The 23,602-nt window shown below is 52.2% G+C and overlaps 1 protein-coding gene across 4 annotated transcripts in view; it reads left to right on the top strand.

Moving 5' to 3' along the window:
- The window catches only part of LOC137466802 (zinc finger protein 271-like), a 678,770-nt gene that overhangs the window by 400,816 nt on the left and 254,352 nt on the right, over nt 1–23,602 (top strand). Inside the window, exon 3 of one of the 4 annotated variants that reach the window (XM_068178459.1) lies at nt 16,309–16,339. The exons of the other annotated variants lie outside the window; for them this stretch is intronic. Coding sequence (XP_068034560.1) covers nt 16,309–16,339 — 31 coding nt within the window. The remainder of the gene's footprint in view (nt 1–16,308; nt 16,340–23,602) is intronic. 4 annotated transcript variants of the gene reach the window in all.

Genomic DNA, 23,602 nt, shown 5'->3' with positions numbered 1-23,602 from the left:
GAGAGGTTTTTGTGCCATCCTGGCCTCCAATTCTCTCCTCCAAGGAGTCCATGAGGAGCCTGTGTTGGGGATGGACCTCAGTGGGTCCCATTTATGCTTTGAGACACTTTGGGGTTTTCTTCTGACTTTGACTCCTGGAAAGGTTTGTGCAATCTTCTCTCGGGCCCTGAGGTTCCAGGGCTCAGCTCCAAATGCATCACAGGGCTCATGAGGAACAAACAAATCTTGAGAAACCATGGCTGTGCCTTGATTTCCCTCTTGTCTGAGGCAGTTCATCAGGAAGATTTTGTATTGGCTTTGCTTCGCCAATTTGAGATTTCTTGGCCAATGCGTTAATTACTATGGTGGGTTCAGTGCTGGCTAATTACCAGGGCACTCACTAGAATACACTTACTAATTTCTTGCTCTGAGATAAGATTAGGAGAAAGGCAAAGTGGGCTCAAAACTCTAAAAGGGTATAAAGAAAAGTTTATTAATAGTAAATGAAATATAGAGTAAAAAGAATCAGAACAAAACTTTCAGAACACTTCCTCTCTCCATACAACCTGACAATGTAAAGAGAAAAAACATAAAATTTTCAGTCAGCTTTCCACCTCTAGAATAGTCTTTCTTCAGTTCACTTAGGGAGAGAAGTTCCTCTTGTAAATGTTATGGAGACTTCTCCACAAGACAACAGTTATCTCATGGCTTTTCATTTCCATAAATAGCAGCTGCCTAGGAAAAATCTGTAATTGAGAAATCCCTCCCATTTTTTCACAGCTTTTCCCACAGCTGTGTTTATCAGCCATGCCAGCTTATGGGGTATTAGTTTAAAGATGAGCTATTTAAGAGCAAAGGTTCTCTTCATCTATTTCTGAAATCATCTTCATCTCTGGAAACAGAGGTCTTCTTCTCTCCCTGGGAGCATAGGTTCTCATCACTCTGCTCTCTTTCATTGTTCAAACTTCTCATGGGATCAACAGCTACTTCAACATTTCCTTATATTAGCATGGAGACCTTTGCTGAACAAATCATCTGCCAATTTTTTACAATGTGTTATAGGGAAAAAGAGAGTCTGATGTATCAATTACATCCTTCTCCATAGCTTTACCAGAGGATTTCAGCCCCAAGATCAAGGCATCTCCTCATTCCTCCCATCTGGGACTCAACTTCCTCTTCACTGATCTCGGTGTCTTCATGTTGCCCCTCTGTGTGCCTGCACTTTGTCCTTTTCTCTCACTCGAGGGAGGATGGAAGCACTGGAAGAGTCAATATCTCAGCCGGGGCCTGCAGATGGCTCCGTGACCCCGGCCGGGCTCGGTACTTGCGGCCGGAGCTGTTTTACCATGGAGGTTTCTGCAGCGGCTGCGCTGGGGCTGTGTCAGGCTGGGCCGTGCTGGGGCAGGGCCAGGATCTCAGCAGCCAGGCCAGAGCACAGCAGCAGCACGGCCGGGGCCCATGGCTTCTCCTCCCCCTGCCCGCTGGTTGCGGGAGAACCCCAAGGGCGGCAGAACCTTGGCCGAGCCGGCCCGGCCCGGGGCTGCTCCTGGGGCCCGGCGGATCCTGGCTGGGCCCGGGCTGGCGGCGGGGCAGGGCTCGGTAGCGGCCAGATGTCAGCAACCGCAGCCACGGCCCGGCCCGGCCTCGGCCCCGCGGCCTCCCCTGCCCTGCCCGGCAGCCGATGGGGCCTGGCGGCTCCCTGGGAAGGGGCCCGGCCCCACGGCAGGAGCCGCCCGGCCTGGCCTGGCTGAGACGGGGCTGGGCCGGCCTGGTCACCTCTTCGCTGGCCAGAAGGAAACAGACCCAGCCAGGCTTTCTCATCTTTAACTTGTGTCTTCACAGAGGCGTGTGCAGTTTCCTTAGTGGTTTAACAGACTGTCAGTTCTCACAGCTAATTACTGATTGTTTTTTTGTCAGACACAGAGGAAACTGCTAGCAGCTTCTCTCAGGACATCACTTCCGTGATGCAAAACCACCACAACAGCACAGAGCACAGAGCTCCTTTGTCCATATGTAGTGGTCATGTGCCCGAGGCCTCAAAACCCCACCTTGGGAGATCTCTGGGCCCTCTCCAAGGTGTTTTCAAATGAAAACATTCAGCTCATAGTCTAAGAAAATCACCAGAGCATAGGGCCAGCCTGACCTGTCTGTCTTGGCTACTTTTGTCTGGGAGCGATCCTTGGATATATGGAATTTGGGAGGCCAAATTCTAGTTTTTGCCATGGTCCTTGGCAAGAAGGCTGTTTTTTATCCATAGGAAGGAAGGAACAGAGGCCCTCTGTTTCAGGGGCAGATGAGAGGTGACCACTGGAGGCCAAGGCCAGCCAGAGCTGGCAGGTTTTTCTGAGAGATACCTTTGCATGGAGGAAATTTTAAGGGAGCTTACCAATTTTGGCAATGGGCATCTGAAAAGAGGGACAGTTCTTTCCCATAGCAAGGAAAGCACAGAGCCCCAGTGCTCCAGGAGCTGATGAGAGGCAGCCCTTTGCATTCCAACATCAGCCAGACCTGTCAGGTGGCCCCTGGGAGGCCAAGCCAGCCAGACCTGTTCCATGTTCCCTTGGTTCCATGGGGCCCCACAGTGTCCCAAAGTTCCCTTGCTTCCATGAGGCCCTGAGGTGTCACAATTCCGCCTTGGTGACACAAGGCCCTGAAGGGTCAGAATGGCCTCCATGGTTCCATCAGGCCCCACAGAGTCATAATGGTCTCTGGGTCCATGAAGCCCCGCTGTGTCACCATGGCCCCTTGGTTCCATGGGCTCCAGTGGTGCCACAATGATCCCCTTGCTTCCATGAGGTCCCCACCGTGTCACAGTGATCTCCATGGGAAGGAAAGAACCGAGCCCCAGTGTGGCAGGGGCAGCCACCGGAGGCCAAGGCCAGCCAGAATGGATGGTACTGGCAGATTTTGCCTGGGAGCAACCCTTGGATATAGGGAATTTGGGAGGTGGAGCCCCAATTTTGGCCATTTCTGCATAGATAAGAAGGACGGTTCTTTTCCACGGGAAGGAAAGCACAGAGCCCAAGTGTTTCAAAGGCAGAAGAGGAGAGAGGTGGCTCCTGGGAGGCCAAGCCAGCAAGACCTGTTTGTCCTGGCAGCTTTTGTCATGAAGGGATCCTTGGATATATGGAATTTGGGAGGAGGAATCTCAATTTTGACCATGGACACCTTGAGAAGAAGGACGGCTCTTTTCCATAGGAAGGAAAGCATCGAGCCCCAGTGTTTTGAGGCAGGTGAGAGGCAGTTCCCAAGAGGCCAAGAGCAGCCAAACCTTTTAAGTCCTGGCTGCTTTCACTGGGGAGCAATGCTTGGATGTACGGAGTTTTGGAGGTGGAATTCCAGTTTTGGCCATGGGCGCCTGGTCAGGATGGATGTTTTTTTCCCTATAGGAAAGAAAAGCACAAAATCCAAGTGTTCTGGAAGAAGATGAGAGGTGGCCACCTTTAGGCCAAGCCAGCCAGACCTGTCTCTCCTGGCACCTTTCCTCTAGGGGCTATCCTTGGACACAGGGCATTTTGGAAGTGGAATCTCGGTTTTGGCTGTGTGTGCCTGGACAGGAAGAGGAGTTCTTTTCATTAGCAAGGAAAGCACAGAGCCCCAGTGTTTCAGAGGCACATGAGTGCCAGCCCTCAGGAAGCCAAGGCCAGCCAGACTTGTCTCCCCTGGCAGCTTTTGTCTGGGAGCTATCCTTGGATATAGGGGATTCTGGAGGCAATTTTGGCCATGGGTACCTAGTTGAGATGGATGTTTTTTCCCATAAGAAAGAAAAGCACATGGTCCCAGTGTTTCAAAGGCAGATGAGAGGTGGCCCCTGGGTGGCCAAGGCAGCCAGATCTGTCTCTCCTGGCAGATTTCATCTGAAAACAATCCTTGCATATAAGGAAATTTGGAGAAGGAATCCCAGTTTAGGCCCTGGGTCCCTGGAGGAGAAGGACAGTTCTCTCCCATAGGAAGGAAAGTCCAGAGCCCCAGTGCTTCAGGGCAGGTGAGAAGCAGCCATCGACATGCCAAGGTCTGCTGGACCTCTCAGGTGGTCCCCAGGAGGCCCAGCCAGCCAGACCTGTTCCGTGTTCCCTTGGTTTCGTGTGACCCCACAGTGTCACAATGGTCTGCTTGGTTCCATGAGGCCCTGGAGTGTCACAATGTTCCCCTTGCTTCTGCAGTGTCACAATGGCCCTGTGCTTCCATGGGACCTTGCAATGTCACAATGGTTTCGTGGTTCCACAAAGCCCTGATGTGTCACAATGGCTCCTCAGCTCCATGCGCCCTCGCTGTGTCACAACGGCTCCTCTGTGACACTGCGGGCTCCACAAGGTCACCATGGACCCTTGGTTCCTTGGGGCCCCTGAGTTTCACAATGGTCTCCTTGATTCCATGAGGCAGCACAGTGTCACAATGGCCCCTTGGTTCCATGAGGTTCCATTGTTCCACCATGGTGTCCTTGGGGCCTGCATTGTCACAACTGACCCATGGCTCCATGAGATTCCACAGCATCACCACGGTGTCCTTGGACCCACATCGTCACAACTGACCCATGGTTCCATGAGGTTCCCCAGTGTCACATTGGTGTCCTTGGACTTGCGTTGTTACAACTGACCCATGGCTCCATGAGGTTCCCCCGTGTCACCATGTGGTCACTGTCAGAGGCTGGATGAGATCAATGTCCCGATACACCTTGGGATGCTCGGAATGCCCGTGTGGGGCCAGGAGCGGGTCAGGCCTTGGTTTGTGGTGGGACAGAGCCCCGCCCCCAGCCCTGGCCTGGCACAGCTGTCAATCACATGGAAGGGGCGGTGTTAACCCAGCTCTGATTGGCTGAGCTGTCAGTCAATCACACAGCAGGCAGGGCTAACCCAGCTCTGATTGGCCCAGCTGTCAGTCAATCACACACCAGCAGCTGGTGCCTAACCTGACTCTGATTGGACAAGCAACTGTCAGTCCCACCCCAGGGGCGGGCCCATGAAGGCCCAGGGGTTTAAAAGCCGGAGCACGAGGCCAGCCCATGGTCTGGATCCTGCCTTCTCCTGGGGTTCCTCTGTTAATGGTGCTGGAACCTGAGCAGGTGGTGCCTCTGTGTGTGTTTTTCTATAGATCTTCTGTCTTTCTGTTGTTCTCTATTTCTTCTTCTTCTACTCCTACTTACCTGGAACATTTTTGATAACTTAACATCTTGAGGCTTAAAGGTTTTCAGGTTTAATGGGCTAAGTTAATGAAGTTAATGCTGTGATAAGAGTTTTATGTAGAACAGGATGTTGTATTAAACCCTTTGTCAGAGTTCCTAGATTGTCTATATTTTGCCAGTAAAATTTTGTGTCATTTTGCTCTCTCAGCTCTGTTGGTTAGAGCATGGTGCTGGTATCACTGAGGCTGTGTTCAGTCCCTGTGTGGGCCATTCACTTCAGAGCTGGACTTGATGTTCTTGTGGGTCCCTTCCTACCAAGAATATTCTTGGCATCTGGCCATGGTGAGAATATCTGGTTGGTGTTTGTCCTGTACAACAAACTCGAACGAAGGAACCTTTGGTGACCCCCAGCATTTCAGTGTTCTGGGGTGTTACAGCCCTGCAGGCTCACAATGGCCTCTTGTTTCCATGAGGCCCCACAGTGTCACACTGGCCCCTTGGCTCCATGAGGATCTGGAGTGTCACACAGGTTTGTGACATTTGTCCTTGCTGCCCCTCACATCCCCCTGCCCCACAAACAGCCCCGAGCCAGCCGTGAGGGACAGGCCCTGCTGTGCCAGGCTGGGCTCAGGGCTTGGCCTTTCTGGTTCCTGCAGCCAAGCCAGGCCTTGCTCAGCATCGCAGTTCCCTGCTCAGAGCCTTGGGCTCCCTGCAATCCTGGCCTCACGGATCTGCTCTCTGCACTCCCTGGGGAGCCTCTGGCACTCCCTGCCCTCGCTGGGGCCCAGGGATGCTCCCAGGGACTTGGAGTTTTGCTTCTGCCTCCTTGAGCAGCTTCTTCATCCTTCTCCCAGTGCCTGAGGGTCCTGGACCCAGCCCCAAATCCACCGTGGGGCTGATGAAAATACAGAAAGCCCTCAGGAGCTCTTTGTCTTCCTTCCATGGTCTTCAAGGCTCCAGGGCTTGTGCAGTGACTGGAGTCGGTTTGGAGTTCTGTGCAGGAGTGTGAAATACAAAGTTGTGTTTTGTGTCAGGTAAATAAAGGCAGCCTGTGCAGTTGTGGTTATGAAATGTATGGAACACGGCCATGGGACAGTTTTAAAGATGAGTTCTAATACACAACCCAGGAAAGCATGGAAGAAGGCTTTTGAACCAATCTTTTATTTGCAAATAAGAGTTAAAAGTCTTAAACTGTTTTGTAATAAGAGTATTTGAATTCTAACTTTAGAATGCTGCTTTTGAGGAGAACTTTTTATTTGTTATTAGGTCTTAAGCTGTTTTGCAATAAGAATCTCTGAATTATAACTTTGGAATGTTGCTTAGCATTAAGGATGTTAAATTGTAGCTTTGGAATATATAAGGGATTTAAACAGAGAGGGAAGTGACCCTATCCCAAGCTCCTGGAAAAGGAAGATGGACATCAAGGTTGCTGATTAATGATTTCGAAAGGGGAAGCTGGACATCACTACCATAGATTAATGATCCTGGAAAATAGAAGCTGGACCCCACCTCAGGAAGATGGACCCCACCATGTGGGACACACATCCCGGGATATTGAAACCTGGAATAGATACAGAAATTGGAAAGGAACCAGACATCACCATCACAGATTTACGATCCTAAAGTACAGAATTGTGACGTCAAAAGGTAGAAATAGAAACTGCTGAAAGCTCACGTCAAAATGGGAAATAGAAGCTGCTGGGGAAAGCTGATGAATATGCATGAACATGATCAATAAACACCAGCAAGCCCAACAACCGGTGCGCAGTTGGAGGGGAAAACCCCCACCACTGCACCCAGCGCTGTCTCTGCTCATGTGTTACCATATTAATTAATAAATTTAATTGCTGCTTGATGTATTGGCTGAGTCAAGCTTCTCATTTCTAACAGAATGGAGAAGAATGAGCCCCTTTTGGGCTGACCCTGTTTGGACAACCTGCTCCTCACCTCCAGCGTCACCATGTCTGACACCGCCCACCTGGGACTGACACGCCAAAATACCCAAAAATGCTCCTGTGATTTTTTCTCTTATTTCTACTCTGTAACACATTATTTTGTGTTAACAACTGTGAAAAACACCAATCACTTGGTTTTTAAAATTTAAAAAGTTTAATAATAATGAAATGGTTATAAAAATAGTAATACAATTAGAGCAATAAAAATTTAGAGTTAGAGCAATTACAAGACAATTAAAAGCAAAGACTTACGGACGTCTGGATGCTCTCGGGCACTTAAGCCCGATAAGCACGTTTTGTGAACAAAGGAATAACCTTAAAAACCATACACTGTGGCATATTCATACACACTTCATGGTTATGCATACATTCTATTTAAAACAAGCAACTCTGTTATTTTTCAACTGCTTCCTTTAATCCCCACAGCATCTTTGAGTCTGAGCAAGGCCTGAAGGAATCAGCTTCTTCTGATGAGAAAACCATAAATTCCTCTTCTCTGGCAGATTTGGGTGTTCTGTGACTGTTAGCTCGAAGCCAGTGTCTCATTCCTTTAAAAAATCCCCACATACAGAGTTTCTGTTTTAACTACTAAAGCTTCATTTTAACTACAAAACTACATTTACTGTACTATTAAAATGTAAATACAGCACAACTAACCAATATAACACAATACATATAGTAACTATCTGCATAGAGCCATATAATATCCATTTTTCACATATTTAATTATTTCTAGATGTATTACATTTATTTCTAATAATAGCATTGGATTTTCTTACTTAGTTTTAATATTTACATTAAAAATCTATACACTTTTAGTAGCCAAGAAAACGAATGTTCTTTGTATCTCAGTAACACAATTCCCTTCATTAATGAATTAAGATGTATTGGCTATTTATTTCTTCCTGTTTATGGCAATTAGCAATATTTCCAGTATTTTGTCATCTTTTTTATCATCTTTTTCTCACACAGGGTTAAGGAGGGGCCACTTTGGGATCCCTGGAGACATTTCTGGGGCACATTTGGGGCAGTTCTGTGCCTGGGGAGGGAATTCAGAGAGAACTTGAGGGTCTGGAGGACACTTGGGGGAGCCGGGTGGGCACTTGGAGGGGCACTTAGGGGTTCTGAGGGACAGCTCGGGGTCCGGGGGAGCACTTGGGGGTCCAGGGGGGCCCTTGGAGGTCAGGGAGGGGAATTTGGGGCCCCGCGGGGCCCGGGCGGGCACTTGGGGGGCTCCAGCGGGGCTCTCCGGGGCGCGGGGCGTGATGGGAGTTGTAGGCGCGGGTAGAATACGGTTGAACGGGGCCGCGGAGCATCACGGGAGTTCTAGGCGCAGCTGCGATGGGGCGCGGGGCATGACGGGAGATGAAGTCACGGCTGCAATCGTGCGGGACGTGCGCCGCGGAGCATGATGGGAGCTGTAGTCCCGGCAGTGGCTCGGACGCGGCGTTTGGGGGTCCGGGAAGGCCCTTGGGGGACACTTTTGCGTCCCAGCCGCGACTTGAGGCCCTCGGGGCGAACGTAAACGGTTCGGGAGAACTTGGGGGGAGCTCGGGGAGCTCTACCCGGGCTCCTTAGGGTGCGGGGTACGGCAGGCGGTTTAGGCGCGAGACTGTGTTCTGAGGGGCTCTGGGGCCGCGGGGGATGAGAGGAGATGAATTCCCAGCAGTGGCTGTGCCGGGCATCCGTGGGGTCGGGAGCGCTCCGGGGATCCGGGGGCGCCTTTGGGGGGTCCCGAATGGGCGCTGAGGGGCACGTGGGGATCCTGGAGGGTCTGGGGGACACTTACGGGACAGATGGGGGCGGGTACCGAGGGGGTTCTGTGGAGCGCGGGGCATGACGGGCGTTGTAGTGCCGGCTCCAATGGGGCTGAATCGGGCCGCGGGGCATGACGGGAGTTGTAGGCAATAGCGGAAGTATGGCGGTGACTCCAGGCACCGCCCCAAGGCCACAATCCCTGTCGCTGATTAGGTGAGGGTGGTGATGGGCGGGAGCCCCGGCAAATGGGAGGCGGCGGAGGCGGGAACAGCCCATCCAACCCCTCCAGTCCAGCCCAGTGCATCACCAGTACAGCCCAGTACAACCCCAGTGCTCCTCCAGTCCCTCCCAGTACAGCCCAGTGCATCCCCAGTACAGCCCAGTACAGCCCCAGTGCTCCTCCAGTCCCTCCCAGTACAGCCCTGTCCCTCCCAGTACACCTGAGTTCATTCCCAGTCTCTTGCAGTTCCTCCCAGTCTTCCCTGCAATGTCCAGTGTCCATCCCAGTATCCCCCAGGGTCACTCCCAGTATGTCCCAGTGTCTCCCACATCGTTCCCAGTGTCCCCCAGTATGTCCCAGTCCTCCCCAGTGTTTCCAAGGACAGTTTAATGTCTCAGGGTTGCCGTGGCAGCCAAACCCAGCAGTGGGGTCAGTGCAGTGTCCATGGCCACCGCCCCTTGCAGTGGCCCAGTGCAGCTTGGGCTGATGATCCACCCTCACAGCTGGCCCAGGGCAGGTCTGCAGTGGTTTTGGTGGCACCTTGGGCTGGCACACACATGAGGAGTGTGTCTGTTTTCATGGGGAAACTCGGGAGTTTTAGATTGCTTCAAAAATAGACAAAGGGAAAGCCCCTCTTAGGCTGGGTGCAGCCAGCTCTGCAAGCACAGCAGGTCCCAGGTGAGCAAGGACAGACAGGATGGGCTTGGGCAATGTGGAGCAAGGCTGTCCACACTGGGCCAGAGCTCAAGGCACAGCTGCTCTGAGCAGGCCAGAGCTCCTGAGGGGAGAGCCTGGGTCAGTATCAATCACAGAATGCTGCAATCGCCTCTGCTCTAAAGAGAAATGTAATAAAATACACCCTTTGAAAGAGGACAGTGTATTTCTTACAAGCTCTTTGAAATCTTTCTCCATAACTGCACTAGGAAAACTTTAATGGCCCTCTCAGGGCTTTGGTGTTGTTTACATCAGACTCAGTCCCTGAGAGTGTCTAAACTTCTCAAGAATTCAAAGTTAAACTCCAAAGTTTCTTTGACTTTTAATGGGTCCCACTGAGGGACACGACTGAGAAAGTGTCCCCAGGTTCCAGTTAGAGCAGAACCCTGGAGGCACTGATGACAGGTGGGGACAAACAAGGCAAAGGTGTCTCTGGCGCTGAGCAAACCTGGATGTGTCTCAGGAATGCAAAGGGCCAAGGCTGAGCCCCAGCCCCTGGCAAGGCAGATCCTGTCCCTCCTTCCTTGCTCAGGGCTCTTCCCGGGATGGGCACTGCCATGTGGGGATGTGCCATGCCAAGGGCAGGACCATGGGGCGGCCCCTGCCAGGCTGCTGAGCAGGGACAAGGAGGCCATGAGGCCCCAGGGCTGCAAGGGTCACTTGTCCCCTCGTAGCCTCAGGCCCAGGGCCAGCAGCCATGGCCAAAGGGCTGCACAGGTTGGCTCTGTCAGGGCCTTGCAGCTGCTGCACATCCCTGTGCCCTCTGCAGCCCAGGCTGTCCTGCGGTGTCCCTGCCCTGGCCTCTGTCCCTGCAGGCTGTCGTCATCCCCCGGCTGCCCCACCTCGCTGGCCCCTTCCTTTGCTGACAGCTCTGCCTCCTGCCTGCCCCTGCCTGGCCACACAAAGCCTTGGCCTTGAGACCCAAAGGGTTCATTCCATTTTTACCGTGCCTGTGAACTTCCAGCACAGGAACACGGCATGCAGGGGCTGCTTTCCCAGCACGGATGGCTGGAAGAGAAGAAGAAGACATCTAGCTCCAGGGTGCAGTGATAGTGAAAACAAGGACTGAATTTGGGAACTTGGGGTGGGATTTATGGAAATGGGTAAATTGTAATTGGCATTTAGTGACCGTGTATGAGCGACACACTGGTAGAATTACATGTCCACGTCAGGTTAGGAGTTATCCCATGTTAGACCTCAGGCCTGAATAAACGATACCCTCTGAAATAGCAAATGAGTGTTAAGGAGCCTCATTCTGATATTTCAGAGATTTGGTGGCAGCGGGGCCTCACAGAACCAAGGAGTCAGCTGTGACACAGCAAGGCCTTGTGGAGCCATGGGTCCATGGTGACACTGTGAATCCAAGGAGACCATTGTGACTGAGGAACCTCATGGAACCAAGAGTCCATTGTTCAGCTGTGGATCCTGTGGAACCAAGGGGAGCATAGTGACATTGCGGGGCCTCATGGAACAATGGAGACTCTTCTGACACTTTGGACCCACTGGAACCAAGGGGCCATTAGAGGATGGCAGGGCCTTGTGGAATCAAGGGCACTACAGTGAACACTGTGGGTGTCCATGGGATGAAGGAGCCATTCTGACACCGTGGAACCAAGGATGCCATTGTGACACTATGGGGCATCATGGAACCACAGGTCCATTGTGACACAGCAGGGCCTCATGGAACCTTGGAGGCCATTTTGACACTTTGAGGCCTTGTGACACCAAGGAGGCATTGTGGCACTCCAGAGCCCTGTGCAGCCAAGGGGACCATAGTGACTCTGTGGGGCTCAGTGAAACCAATGGTCTGTTGTGACACTGCAAGGCCTTATGGCATCATGGAGACCATTGTGACACTACAGGCCCCATGGATCCAAGGGGCCATTGTGACACTACAGGCCCCATGGATCCAAGGGGCCATTGTGACACTACAGGCCCCATGGATCCAAGGGGCCATTGTGACACTACAGGCCCCATGGATCCAAGGGGCCATTGTGACACTATGGAGTCTTGGCAGGCCAAGGGGCACTTGTCACACTGTGTGGCACCATGGAACCAAGGGGTCCATGGTGACACTTCAGGGCCCCATGGAACTAAGGATCCATGGAACAGTGCAGGACTCCATGGAACCAAAGGTCCACAGTGACATTGCGGGGCCTCATGGAACCCTGGAGGCCATGGTGACACTTTGAGGCCTCGTTGAATCCAGGGGCTCTGCAGGGCCTCATGGAACCAAGAGACCCTTCTGACACTGGGAGTCCCCATGGAACCAAGCGACCATTGTGATACTGCAGCACCAAGGAGACCCCTGTGACACTGCAAGGCCTCATGGAAGCAAGGGTTTGGGCTCCCAGGGGGAACCTGACAGGTCCAGCTGATCTTGGAATGTTGAGGGCTGCCTCTCATCAGTCCCTGGAGAACTGGAGCTCTGTGCTTTCCTTCCTATGGAAAAGAACCATCCGTCTTTCCAGGTGCCCACAACCAAAACTGATACTCCTCCTGAAAAATTCCCTATATGCAAGGGTTCTCCCAGACAAAAGCTGGCAGGACAGACACCTCTGGTTGGCCTGGTCCTCTGGTGGTCACCTCTCATCTCAAGGAAGTCCTGAGGAAAGTATTTGAGCAGGTTTGACTGCTGGAACATCAATGAGTCTCTCATCCTCTAAAAAACTCAGATGCTATTCTGATCATATGTGTCTTTTCTTTCTCATTGTGTCTTATGCATGAAATACTATTTTCAGCTAAAAAATATTATTCTTCTCACTCTACCAGTGTTTGCTGGCACAAAACAGCTCGTCTACATATGGATCCAGGTCACCTGTATAAGCAAACACAATAAGGAATCCAGCAAGAATTAATTGTCTCTGCTCCCATCTGTCACATCTCCTCTGGAGCTGGAGGTGCAGCCCCAGCACTCGGGAGGGCTCAGGGGCTCACCAGCTCAGCTCCCACACTGAGAACTTGCAGACCCTGGGCTGTTCTCCTTGGCCCCTGCACGCTCAGCCAGGCTGGGATGGACACTGATGGTTTCTGTGCCAGGCTCTCTGAGCCCAGCCCAGCTCCCTGCAAGCTCTGCCAGCTGCCCTGAGCTCTGTGCAGCACCAAGGGCCTCTCCCCAGCACAGCCCAGCCGGCTCTGGCCCCACAGCTCTGCTCAGCCCAGGCTGCTCTGGCCACTGGCCCCACGGCCTCAGCCCCTGGCCAGGGCACAGCAGCAGCTGCAGCTCAGCCAGGACTCAGCCCCAGCCATGGGGGAAGGGGCTTGGCCAAGGCCAAAGGAGGCTCCCTGGCTGCCCTGCTCCCCTCGGGCTGAGGTGCTGAGAGCTCTGCAGCCCCTGCTGCCATCCCATCTGCCCAGGCCAGCACAAGAGCCCGGCCTTGGGGCCCTCCAGAGCTGCTCCTGCTCCAGGCCCAGGGCCCATCCCAGAGCTGGGGCAGCCACAAAGCTGTGCCCATTTCTGGTCATTGCTGCTCTGATGGGGATGGATCCTCAGCCACTTGGAGGTTGCTGATGAATTTTACTACTCCAGAGGCCTCTTCTTTCTTGAGCCCTTCAGTTCAGGAATTCAGTGAAAAAGGCTCATAACTATTTTTTTAAAATTCCCAAACAAGAAATGCCGCTGGGAATAATTGAAGTTTTCAATCCTTCTGAGGTTAATTAGATAGATTGCAGAAGTGTATTTAAAGTGAATATACTGTTTTGAAAACTATGCAGAGAGAACTGTTTTGTCCTGTTTTGTTTTCCTGTTTTTCCTGTTTGTAGTTTGATATCAGCAATGTCAAATTGATATTGATCCCCAGCACCTCCTAATGCAGTCTGAAAAGATGTGTAAATCAAGACCCTTCATGGCTGACAATCAATAACACTTTGTCCCCAACCCCTCCCCACCTTTTCCCTCATCCAACCCCTGGCACTCAGAGCAGCTGAGGAATGGAGTCACACCCAGGGGTGTCCCCAGGGCTCAGGACTGGGGCTAGGTCAGTGAAATCTCTTGATTGCTGATCTGGACGAGACCATCGAAGGCACCCTCAGTCAGTTCCCAGGTGAGCCCAAGCTGGGTGGGAGTGTGGCTGTGAAGGAGGGCAGGAAGCTCTGCAGAGGGATCTGGACAGGCTGGAGCCATGGGCCCAGGACAATTGGATGAGGTTCACCAAGGCCAAGGGCCGGGTCCTTCCCTGGGCTCACAACCACCCCAAATCCCTGGCTGTGCCCTGCCCCTGATCCCCACAGCCTGTCCTGTTTCCTTCATCCCTGCATTGCCAGGGACTTTCTGGGACAAGGGAGCTCTGCTCTGGGGATGGAGGGAGGTCCAAGTGCCACCACTGGAGTGGGAACCACAACTCATCAGGTTTGTGTCCTTTGGGGGTCCGGAACTGGTGACACTCAGAGGCACAGAAAGTTTCTCTTCATGGCCAACAGACCATGGTTGAACAGGACACAATTTAATAACAATCACACTCTTCCCCAAGCAATGTGCAACATCCCAGCAGTGTCTGATGAGTCCACCATCCACAAGTGATTTCCATACTAGAATTGATTTTACACAAATGTGGTTCTGTGATAAGTATAAACACAATTAAGTTCCTGTATCAGGATGATTGTCCTGCAGTGGGGGCAAAACATCTCCAACAATTCCTGATTTGCAAAGATGTCAGTGGTGGATGGAGAAGGGAGGTCAGGGTGCTATTGGTGTTGAGGAAATGCTGAAACCAGCCTGACTCATTTCATCTCCTCCTGGCCTGGCTGATCTCCCCTCTTTCCCCTTCCACCCATTGGCTTCTGTCTCCCACCAGGCCCCCGGTGAAGAGCCTGGCTCTGTGTTCTCCATCCCCTCCTCGCTGGCACTGCCAGGCTGGGATGAGGAGCCCCTCAGCCTTCCCTGCTCTGGGCTGGACAAGCCCAGCTCCCTCAGCCTCTGCTCACAGCCCAAGGGCTCCAGCCCCACCTTGGAAGCCCTTCCCTAACCCTGCTCCAGCTGCCAGACATCTCTCCTACCCTGGGGAACCCAACCCAGGCCACAGGGACCTGGATAATCCACATCCTTGATGTCCTGGTCACACAGCCCTGGCCCCTTTTCCCCATGTCAGACTCTGGGGGGGACCCTGTGGAACATCCTTTGGTGGGGGCTGTGGCTCCAGGTGGACCGGGGGGATACTGGGGGACAGGGACCCCGCTGGGCATGAACAGCATTGGACTTGTTGGGAGAAACTGTGAGGGGGAGCTGGGGCAGAGTGACCAACCCAGTGTCCTCACACAGCCCTCCTGGGATGTCACACAGCCCCTCTGTGATGTCACAGCCTGTTCTGTGATGTCACAGCCCATTCTGTAATGTCACACAGCTGGTCTCTGATGTCATAGTCTGCTCTGTGATGTCACAGAGGCAATCTATGATGCCGTAGCTTCTCAGTGACCTCACATAACCCCCTCTGTGATGTCATAGCCCACTCTGTGACCTCATGTTACCAGATGATCAATTGTCTCCACCAGGTGAGCTGACACCTGGAGCTTGTTCTCCAAAACCCCAGCCCTATGGAAACCACACAATGCCCATTGTGTCAGAAGGGGAACTGGAAGTTCACCAGCCTCAGTGTCCTGCCAGCTCAGCCAGGCCCACTGGAACATTGGGGTCCACGACCACCAGGGACCACCAGAGATACCCCCAGGACAGAAGAGAGCATGGGTAAAGGGGAGGGGAAATATGTTAATGATTCTGGGGAAATGATTATCAGATGTGTGTTTAGTCCAGGACAATCAGTGAATATGTGTGCAAAATACAGAATATGAACAGAAACTTTCCTGCACTCAGCATGCTCGGCTTTGGGAGGAGCTATCCCCCGTGCACCCGGCTGAATAAAGAATGCTGCTTCTTAATGCTGCGTTGGTGTGAAGGAGTTTTCTGTTTTACCGAATTTTTGGTAACACTCCACTGCCAAGGAAAGCTCTGTCTCCTGCTGCTCACAAAGAGAGAAAGGCTGGTGGCAGATGTGGAGGTTGGAGGCTGCCTGGGGCACAGTGACCATGAAATAATCAAGTTTTCAATGTTCTGTGAAAGAAGGAGGGGCAGCAACAAAACTGCCACACTGGAATTAGGAAGGGCAGACTTTGGCCTATTTAGGATGGAGATTTGGGGAGTACCGAAGCAGGTTCTGATTTTTAATGGGAAATAACCCTTAAAAACGAAGGGGTCCAGGGAGGATGGACACATTTCAAGAAAGTAATCTTAAGGGGGAAGGAGCAGCTTGTCCCAGTGTGGCCAAAGATGAGCTGGTGAGGAAAATGACTGCCCTGGCTTCCCGTGGAGCTTTTGTGGGAACTTAAGGGAAAAAAGAGTGTGCATTAACTTTGGACAAATGGTCAGGCAATTTAGCAAGTGTTTAAGGTTGTTGTCAGGTCATTCAGTAAAAAAAAAAAAGAAAGAGGTGTAATCTCAATTAGAGATTAACCTGGCCACTTCTGTGAAAAATAATAAAAATGTGTCTATGAATAAATTAATGGCAAAATGTGGAATAAGGTGAACCCCTACTCTTTATTGGATGCAGTGGAGAATATAGGAACTAAAGATAAGGAAAAGTCCAAGCTACTTAACATCTTGTTTGTATCAATTTTCAATATATGGACAGGTTGTCCTCAGGACAAGAGTTCTCCTGAGCTGGCAGATGGGGTCAGAATGCAGAACAGGCCCCTGTAATCCAGGAGGAAGCAGCTGGGGACCTGTTGGGCCACTCAGATACTCACAGGTGTATGGGATCAGATAGGATCCATCCTAGAGGGATGCAGGAGCTGGTGGATGAGCTCCCCAAGCTGCTCTCCATCATTTACCATCAGTCCTGGCTCAGCAGGGAGGTCCCAGAGCACTGGAGGTGCCAATGTGAGCCCATCCCCAAGAAGGGCTGGGAGGAGGATCTGGGGAACTCCAGGCCTGTCAGCCTGACCTCAGTGTCCGGCAAGGTTCTGGAACAGATCACCCTGAGTGCCATCACAGGGCACCCACAGGATGGCCGAGGGGTCAGAGCCAGCCAGCGTGGATTTCAATGTCTGCATTGATGATCTGCATGAGGGGATTGAGTCCAGCATCAGCAAATTTGCAGATGACACAGACCTGGGTGTGAGTGTGGATGTGCTGGATGATAGGAGGGCTCTGCAGAGGGACCTGGACAGGCTGGATCCAGGGCCCAAATCCAACAAGGTGAGGTTTAACAAGTCCAAGTGCCAGGTCCTGCACTTTGGCCACAACAACCCCTGCAGCGCTACAGGCTGGGGACAGAGTGGCTGAACAGCAGCCAGGCAGAAAGGGACCTGCAGGGACTGATGGACAGCAGGCTGGACACGAGCCAGCAGTGTGCCCAGGTGGCCAAGAAGGCCAATGGCTCCTGGCCTGGATCAGGAATGGTGTGGCCAGCAGGATCAGGGCTTCTGTGCCAGCCCTGATCTGTCCCCAGCTCTGCACACAGACATTGCTGCTGCAGCTCCAGAGGAGCGAACAAAAGGAGGATCTCTGGTGAAAACTTTCCTGGGAGATCCTTTAGTTCATTTAAAGCCACTGAGAGCACAGCTCCTCATTGACACAATCTGGGGCCACAGCAAAGGTAGAGAGAAACAAAATGAGAAATGGCACAAGGAATGGCCTTTGTGGACAATCTTAAAAAACTAAAACACAGGGGGAAAAACCCCACAACCAAACCAACAGGAACAATCAAAGATGACTTCTTACAAATGATTTGCAGAAGCTGGCCAGCAATTTTGTCAGTGCTACCCAGAGTGCTTTTGTGACAGGAAACTCAGACTTTTTGTCACAGGCATCATGATTAGCAGATCTTGAAATGCTATCAAGTCCCTGAGCAATAAGTCACGGAGAATTAAAGCCACACAGGCCACATCTGCAGTGCTCAAACACAGCCCTGTTGCTGCTGCTGCTGCTGCTGAACTAGAATCAGCTGACAGGGGCCATCACAGAAATTGCCTCTGGAGTGTCAAATACAATGAAAAAATCCACCAGGAGAAAGAGAAACCAGAACTTCTTGGCTCGCTTTATTGTTTCTTCCTAGCAGCAGCAGAAAATGGAGATGCCCAGAGATATTCCCAGCTGCTGCTGATCCCAGTGGAGCCCAGCCTGCTGCCCAGTCCCAGCGGGAACCTGAGCCCAGCCCGGGGAGCTCCCGCAGTGTCGGGAGCTCAGCGCACGCGGGGCCAGGCCCAGAGCCCCGGGCACGGCTGCCCATTGCGGGGCAGCAGCGCAGACGGAATGTCCTGCGGCCCAAACCTCCTGCTCCTGCCTCACAGCGCCCAGCGTTCTCCCTCTCCTGCTCCTCTCCCAGCACGGCACACATTCCAGCTCGGAGGAGGCTTCCCCAGAGAGGGCTCCGGCTCCTGTTTCAGCCTCAGTGTCCCTGCAGAGGAACAGGGCATTTTTCAGGCACTTCCACAAGCTCCGGGTTCCCTTTTCATGGGGATTCTAGGATGAAAATAGCCTTGTTAGGAAGGACAAAAGCAGAAGGAGTGGTGTCGCTGTAGAGCAGGACGGGAACAAAAATGACTCCAAATCAAAGGCAAAGAGAATGAACTCTGATTTATTTCAAATGCACCGCTCTATTTATAGAGAACATCGTGCGGACTGATTTCATTGGTCTTAGAGTAAAAACATCTCACACCATTGGTGTGCAGTGAATGACGCACGGTGGCAGAACCTATCAATAAACAATGTGAACAACAAGATAGATTAGAGAATTATTTACATTCTTTCCCAACTGTCTCCCAGGCTCTCGCCTGGTTAGAAAACCTTCTCTTTTTCTCTCTGACTGAACTGAGAATATCCACATTTGCCTTCCTGATGAACTTTCTCCAGGAAGTTGGGGCTGTGTGCTGGGACCCACGGTGGGCTGGGTGGGAAAAGCACTTTGGCACTTTTGCATAGAGCTTCCTTGGGGATGTTGAGGGGAGGAACAAAGGTGGGACAAGAGAGAGCTGCAGATCATTGAGAGAGGAACAAGAGTAGGCAAAGTCAAGGGGCAAAGGCATTAAGAAGGCCTTTGTGTCCAGGGGCATCTGCATGGAAACCACCAGGCCTCTGGCAGAAAGGCGGCCATGCCCACCAGGCCTTTGTGACCCACGGTGACATCGTGCCCCGAGGCCATTGTGACGCATGCGCATGTCATGACCCTGCTGCCCCACCACCCATGCCAACAGCAAGGCAGCCTGGTCAGGGAGAGCGGGCTGAGGAAGGATGACAGCGTTGCCTTTTGGTCTGCACAGATGTTGACTTTAGGTGTGGGCTGCTTTCACAGCATCACAGAATGACTGGGTTGGAAGAGACCTTCAAGATCATCAAGTCTAACCCATGCCCTAAACACCTTAACTGACCCATAGCACGAAGTGCCATATCCAGCCTTTTTGTGAACATTCCCAGGGATGATGACTCCCCCACCTCCCCAGGCAGGCCATTCCAATATTTTATCAGTCTTTTTGTGAAAAACTTCCTCCTAGTATCCAACCTATATTTCCCCTGACACAGCTTGAGACTGTGTCCTCACGTTCTGACATTTGCTGCCTGGAGAAAGAAACCAACCCCCACCTGACTACAACCACCTTTCAGGAGGTTGTAGAGAGCGATAAGGTCACCTCTGAGTCTCCTTTTCTCCAGGCTAAGCAACCCCAGCTCCCTCAGTTGTTCCTCACAGGATTTGTGTTCCAAGCCCCTCACCAGCCTTGTCGCTCTTCTCTCGAGCATCTCAACGTCCTTCCCAAACAGAGGGGCCAGAACTGGACACAGCACTTGAGGAATGGTGCCACTACAGGGGAAGAATGCCAAGTACACCAGTGCCGAGTACAGGGGAAGAATGACCTCCCTGCTCCTGCTGGACGCACCATTCCTGATCCAGCCCAGGAGCCATTGGCCTTCTTGGCCACCTGGGCACACTGCTGGCCCATGTTCATCTGGCTGTTGGCCAGTGCCCCCAAGTCCCTTTCTGCCTGGGCACTGTCCAGCTACACTGTCCCCAGCCTATAGCATTGCAGGGGGTTTTTGTGGCCAAAATGCAGGATTTGGCGAGTGATTTTATTAAACTCCATCCCACTGGAATCTGCCCATCCATCCAACTGTTCAGGTCTCCCTGCAGAGCCCTCCTGCCTTCCAACAGATGGTAGAAGTAGGTAACTAAGCTTCCAGCTTAGTGTCATCTGCAGATTTACTACTGAAAGCCTCAATCCCCTCAGCCATGTGGTCAATAAAAATATTGAACAGAGCTGGCCCAGCACAGAGCCCTGAGGGACAGCACTGGTGACTGTCCCCAGCTGGATGCAGCACCACTCACCACCACTCTCTGGCCCGGCCATCCAGCCAGTTCTGAACCCAGCACAGAGTGCTCCTGTCCCAGCCGTGGGCTGCAGCTTTTCCAGGAGTGTGCTGTGGGAGACAGTGTCAAAGGCCCTGCTGGAGTCCAAATAGACACATCCACATCCTTTCCTGCATCCACCAGGAGGGTCACCTGGTCATGAAAGGAAACAAGGTTGATCAAACATGACCTACCCCTCCTAAACCCCTGCTGGCTGGGTCTGACACCCTGGCCATCCTGGAAGTGCTGTGTGATGACACTCAGTGTGAACTGTTCCATGACCTTACCGGGTACTGAGGTCAGGCTGACTGGCCTGAAATTACCAGGATCCTCCTTCCCACCCTTGCTGTGAATGGGCGTCACATTGGGCAGCTTCCAGTCATCTGGGACCTTACCAGTGAGCCAGGGCTGCTGGTAAATGGTGGAGAGCAGCTTGACAAGCTCATCTGCCAGCTCCCTATCCCCCTGGGGTGGATCCCATCTGGTCCCAAAGATTTATGAACATCCAAGCAGCTCAGCAGTTCTCTGACTGCCTCCTCTTGGATAATGGGCGCACCACTCTGCTCCCTGGCACCATCAACCAGCCCAGGAGGACAGTTGTCCTGAAGGCAAATCATCTTCTCACTAAAAACTGAGGCAAAACTGGCGTTTAGCACCTCTGCCTTCTCCTCATCTGCAGTTATTAAAATCCCTTCCGCATCTAATAACAAACAATGGTTTGTCTTACCCTTCCTTTTACCATTGATATATTTGTAAAAACATTTTTATTAGCCTTTACAGAAGCTGCCATTTTAAGTTCAAACTGAGCTTTGGCTTCCCTAATTTCTTTCCTACCTGCCCTAGAAAGCCCCTTAAATACTTCCTGAGAGACCTGACCCTCCTTCCAAAGATGATACATCCTCTTTTTATTCCTACGTTCCTTCAAAACCTCCTTTCCCATCCACACTGGATGTTTGCCTAGTTGACTCGTCTTTGGGCACACAGGGACAGTCTGTTCCTGTGCCCTCGAGATCTCTGTTTTGAAGCTTCCCACCTTTCCTGAACTCCTTTGTTTTCAAGGGCTCCTTCCCAAGGAACTCTCTGAATAAGTCTCCTAAGTAGGCCAAAGCCTGCCCTCTGAAGTCCAATGTAAAAGTCTCATTAGTGTTCCTCGTGACTTCACCAAATATTGAGAATTCTATAATTTCATGATCACTGTGCCCCAAGCGGCCTCCAACCACCACATCTCCCACCAGCCCATCTCTATTTGAAAACAGCAGATTGAACATAGTCCTTCCCCTGGTGGGCTCACTCACCAGCTGAAACAAAAAGTTGTCCTCCAAGCACTCTAAAAATTTCCTGGACTGCCTTTTTTCTGCTGTATTAGGTTCCCAGCAGATGTCCAGCAGATTGAAGTCACCTACAAGAACAGGGGCTGATGATCCTGAAGCATTCTCTAGCTGCTTATAGAATGAGTTGTCCACCTCTTCTTCCTGGCTGGGTGGATGATAACAGACTCCCAGTAGGATGTCAGCCTTGTTGGCCTTCCCCCTAATTCTTACCCATAGACATTCAGCTCCATCATCATTAGTTTCAACATCCATAGCATCAAAAGCCTCCCTAATGTAAAGGGCCACCCCTCCACCTCTTCTCCCTTTCCTGTCTCTCCTGAAGAGCTTGCAGCCATCCAGTGCAGCGCTCCAGCCATGTGAGTCATCCCACTCTGTTTCTGTGGTGGCAATTACATCACAGCTCTGCTGCTGCACCATGGCCTCCAGCTCTTCTTGTTTGTTACCCATGCTGTGTGCATTGGTGTACAGGCACCTCAGCTGGGCTGCTGATTTAACCCCTAACTCAGGCTTACCACCCACGAGCCTGCTTCCAGAAAACCCAGCTGCATCCCCTTCCCCTTCAGACCTAGTTTAAAGCCCTCTCAACAAGTTCTGACACTTCATGAGCTAAAATTCTTCTGCCCTTCACAGAAAGATGGAACCCGTCTGGTCCAAGCAGGCAAGGTGCTATAAAAGTTGCCCCATGATTAAAGAATCCGAAATTTGGCCAATGACACCAACCCTTGATCCACTCATTGATAATGTGAGCTCTCCTATTGCTTTCAGCGTTTTTCTCAGACTCCAGAGGGACTGAGGAAAAGACTGTGCCCCTGTCCTATTAACCACCTGACCCAATGCCCTAAAGTCCCTTTTAATTGCCCTGACACTCCTCTTCTCAGTCTCATCACTGCCAGCCTGGGGTATCAGCAGTGGGCAATAATCAGAGGGCTGAATCAGCCCAGGCAGTGTGTCAGTGATATCCTGTACCCGGGCCCCAGGGAGGCAGCAGACCTCTCTGTGGGGTGGGTCTGGTCGACATATGGGGCCCTCTGTTCCCTTCAGAAGGGAGTCACCTACCACGATTACCCTTCTTTCCTTTTTGATGTTAGAGGTGCTGATCTGTCTTACAGATGAATCATAATTGGGAGGCTCACTCGGCAGATAATTTTCTTCTAAACCATCTGGCTGACTCTCCAGATCCAGGGGATCATACCTAATCTGAAGGGGCCCCTGGCTTGGGAGAGGGGGTTGGGAGGGATTTTTATTATTACCTCCTCGAGTAGGTACCCACTCCCACTCCCCTTCATCAGCCAGGTGTCCTTCTATAGCCTGACAGGTGGAGGTGTGGGAGACAGCGGGAACCAAGGAGAGCATTGCTGCACTGCCAGACCTCATGGAACCAAGGATCCATTGTGACACTGCAGGGCCCTGGGGCACCACGGTGCCATTGTGACACTGCAGGGCCCAAGGATCCAAGGGACTTGGTGACACCAGAGGGACACTGTGACACTGGGAGGCCTCATGGAATCATGGAGACCATTGGGACACTCTGGGTCCTCATGGAACCGTGGTGACACCAAGTTGGCGGGGAGTGTGGATCTGCTGGAGGGAAGTAGGGCTCTGCACAGGGCCCTGGACAGGCTGGATCCAGGAACCAAATCCAACAAGGTGAGGTTTAACAAGTCCAAGTGCTGGATCCTGCACTTTGGAAATAACAACCCCTGCAGCGCTACAGGCTGGGGACAGAGTGGCTGGACAGCAGCCAGGCAGAAAGGGACCTGCAGGGACTGATGGACAGCAGGCTGGACATGAGCCAGCAGTGTGCCCAGGTGGCCAAGAAGGCCAATGGCTCCTGGCCTGGATCAGGAATGGTGTGGCCAGCAGGAGCAGGGCAGTAATTCTTCTCCTGTGCTGGGCACTGGTTGGGCAGCACCTTGAATGCTGTGTCCAGTTCTGGGCCCCCAATTTAGGAAGGACATGGAGGGGCTGGAGCGTGTCCAGAGAAGGGCAACAAGGCTGGTGAGGCATCTGGAGCACAAGTCCTGTGAGGAGCGGCTGAGGGAGCTGGGGTTGTTGATCCTGGAGAAGGGGAGGCTCAGGGGAGACAAGGCGGTGTCAGGGCACAGGTTGGACTTGATGATCTCCAAGGTCTTTTCCAGCCTTGCTGATTCTGGGATTCTCTGAAACCACCCTTGGAGCAGTTGCAGGAGGAGCCC

The sequence above is a fragment of the Anomalospiza imberbis genome, unplaced genomic scaffold (genome assembly GCF_031753505.1).
Source record: "Anomalospiza imberbis isolate Cuckoo-Finch-1a 21T00152 unplaced genomic scaffold, ASM3175350v1 scaffold_44, whole genome shotgun sequence".
Classification (NCBI taxonomy): Eukaryota; Metazoa; Chordata; class Aves; order Passeriformes; family Viduidae; genus Anomalospiza; species Anomalospiza imberbis.
Note: the sequence above shows the minus strand (reverse complement) of the source record. Positions and strands in the feature narration are given on the sequence as shown.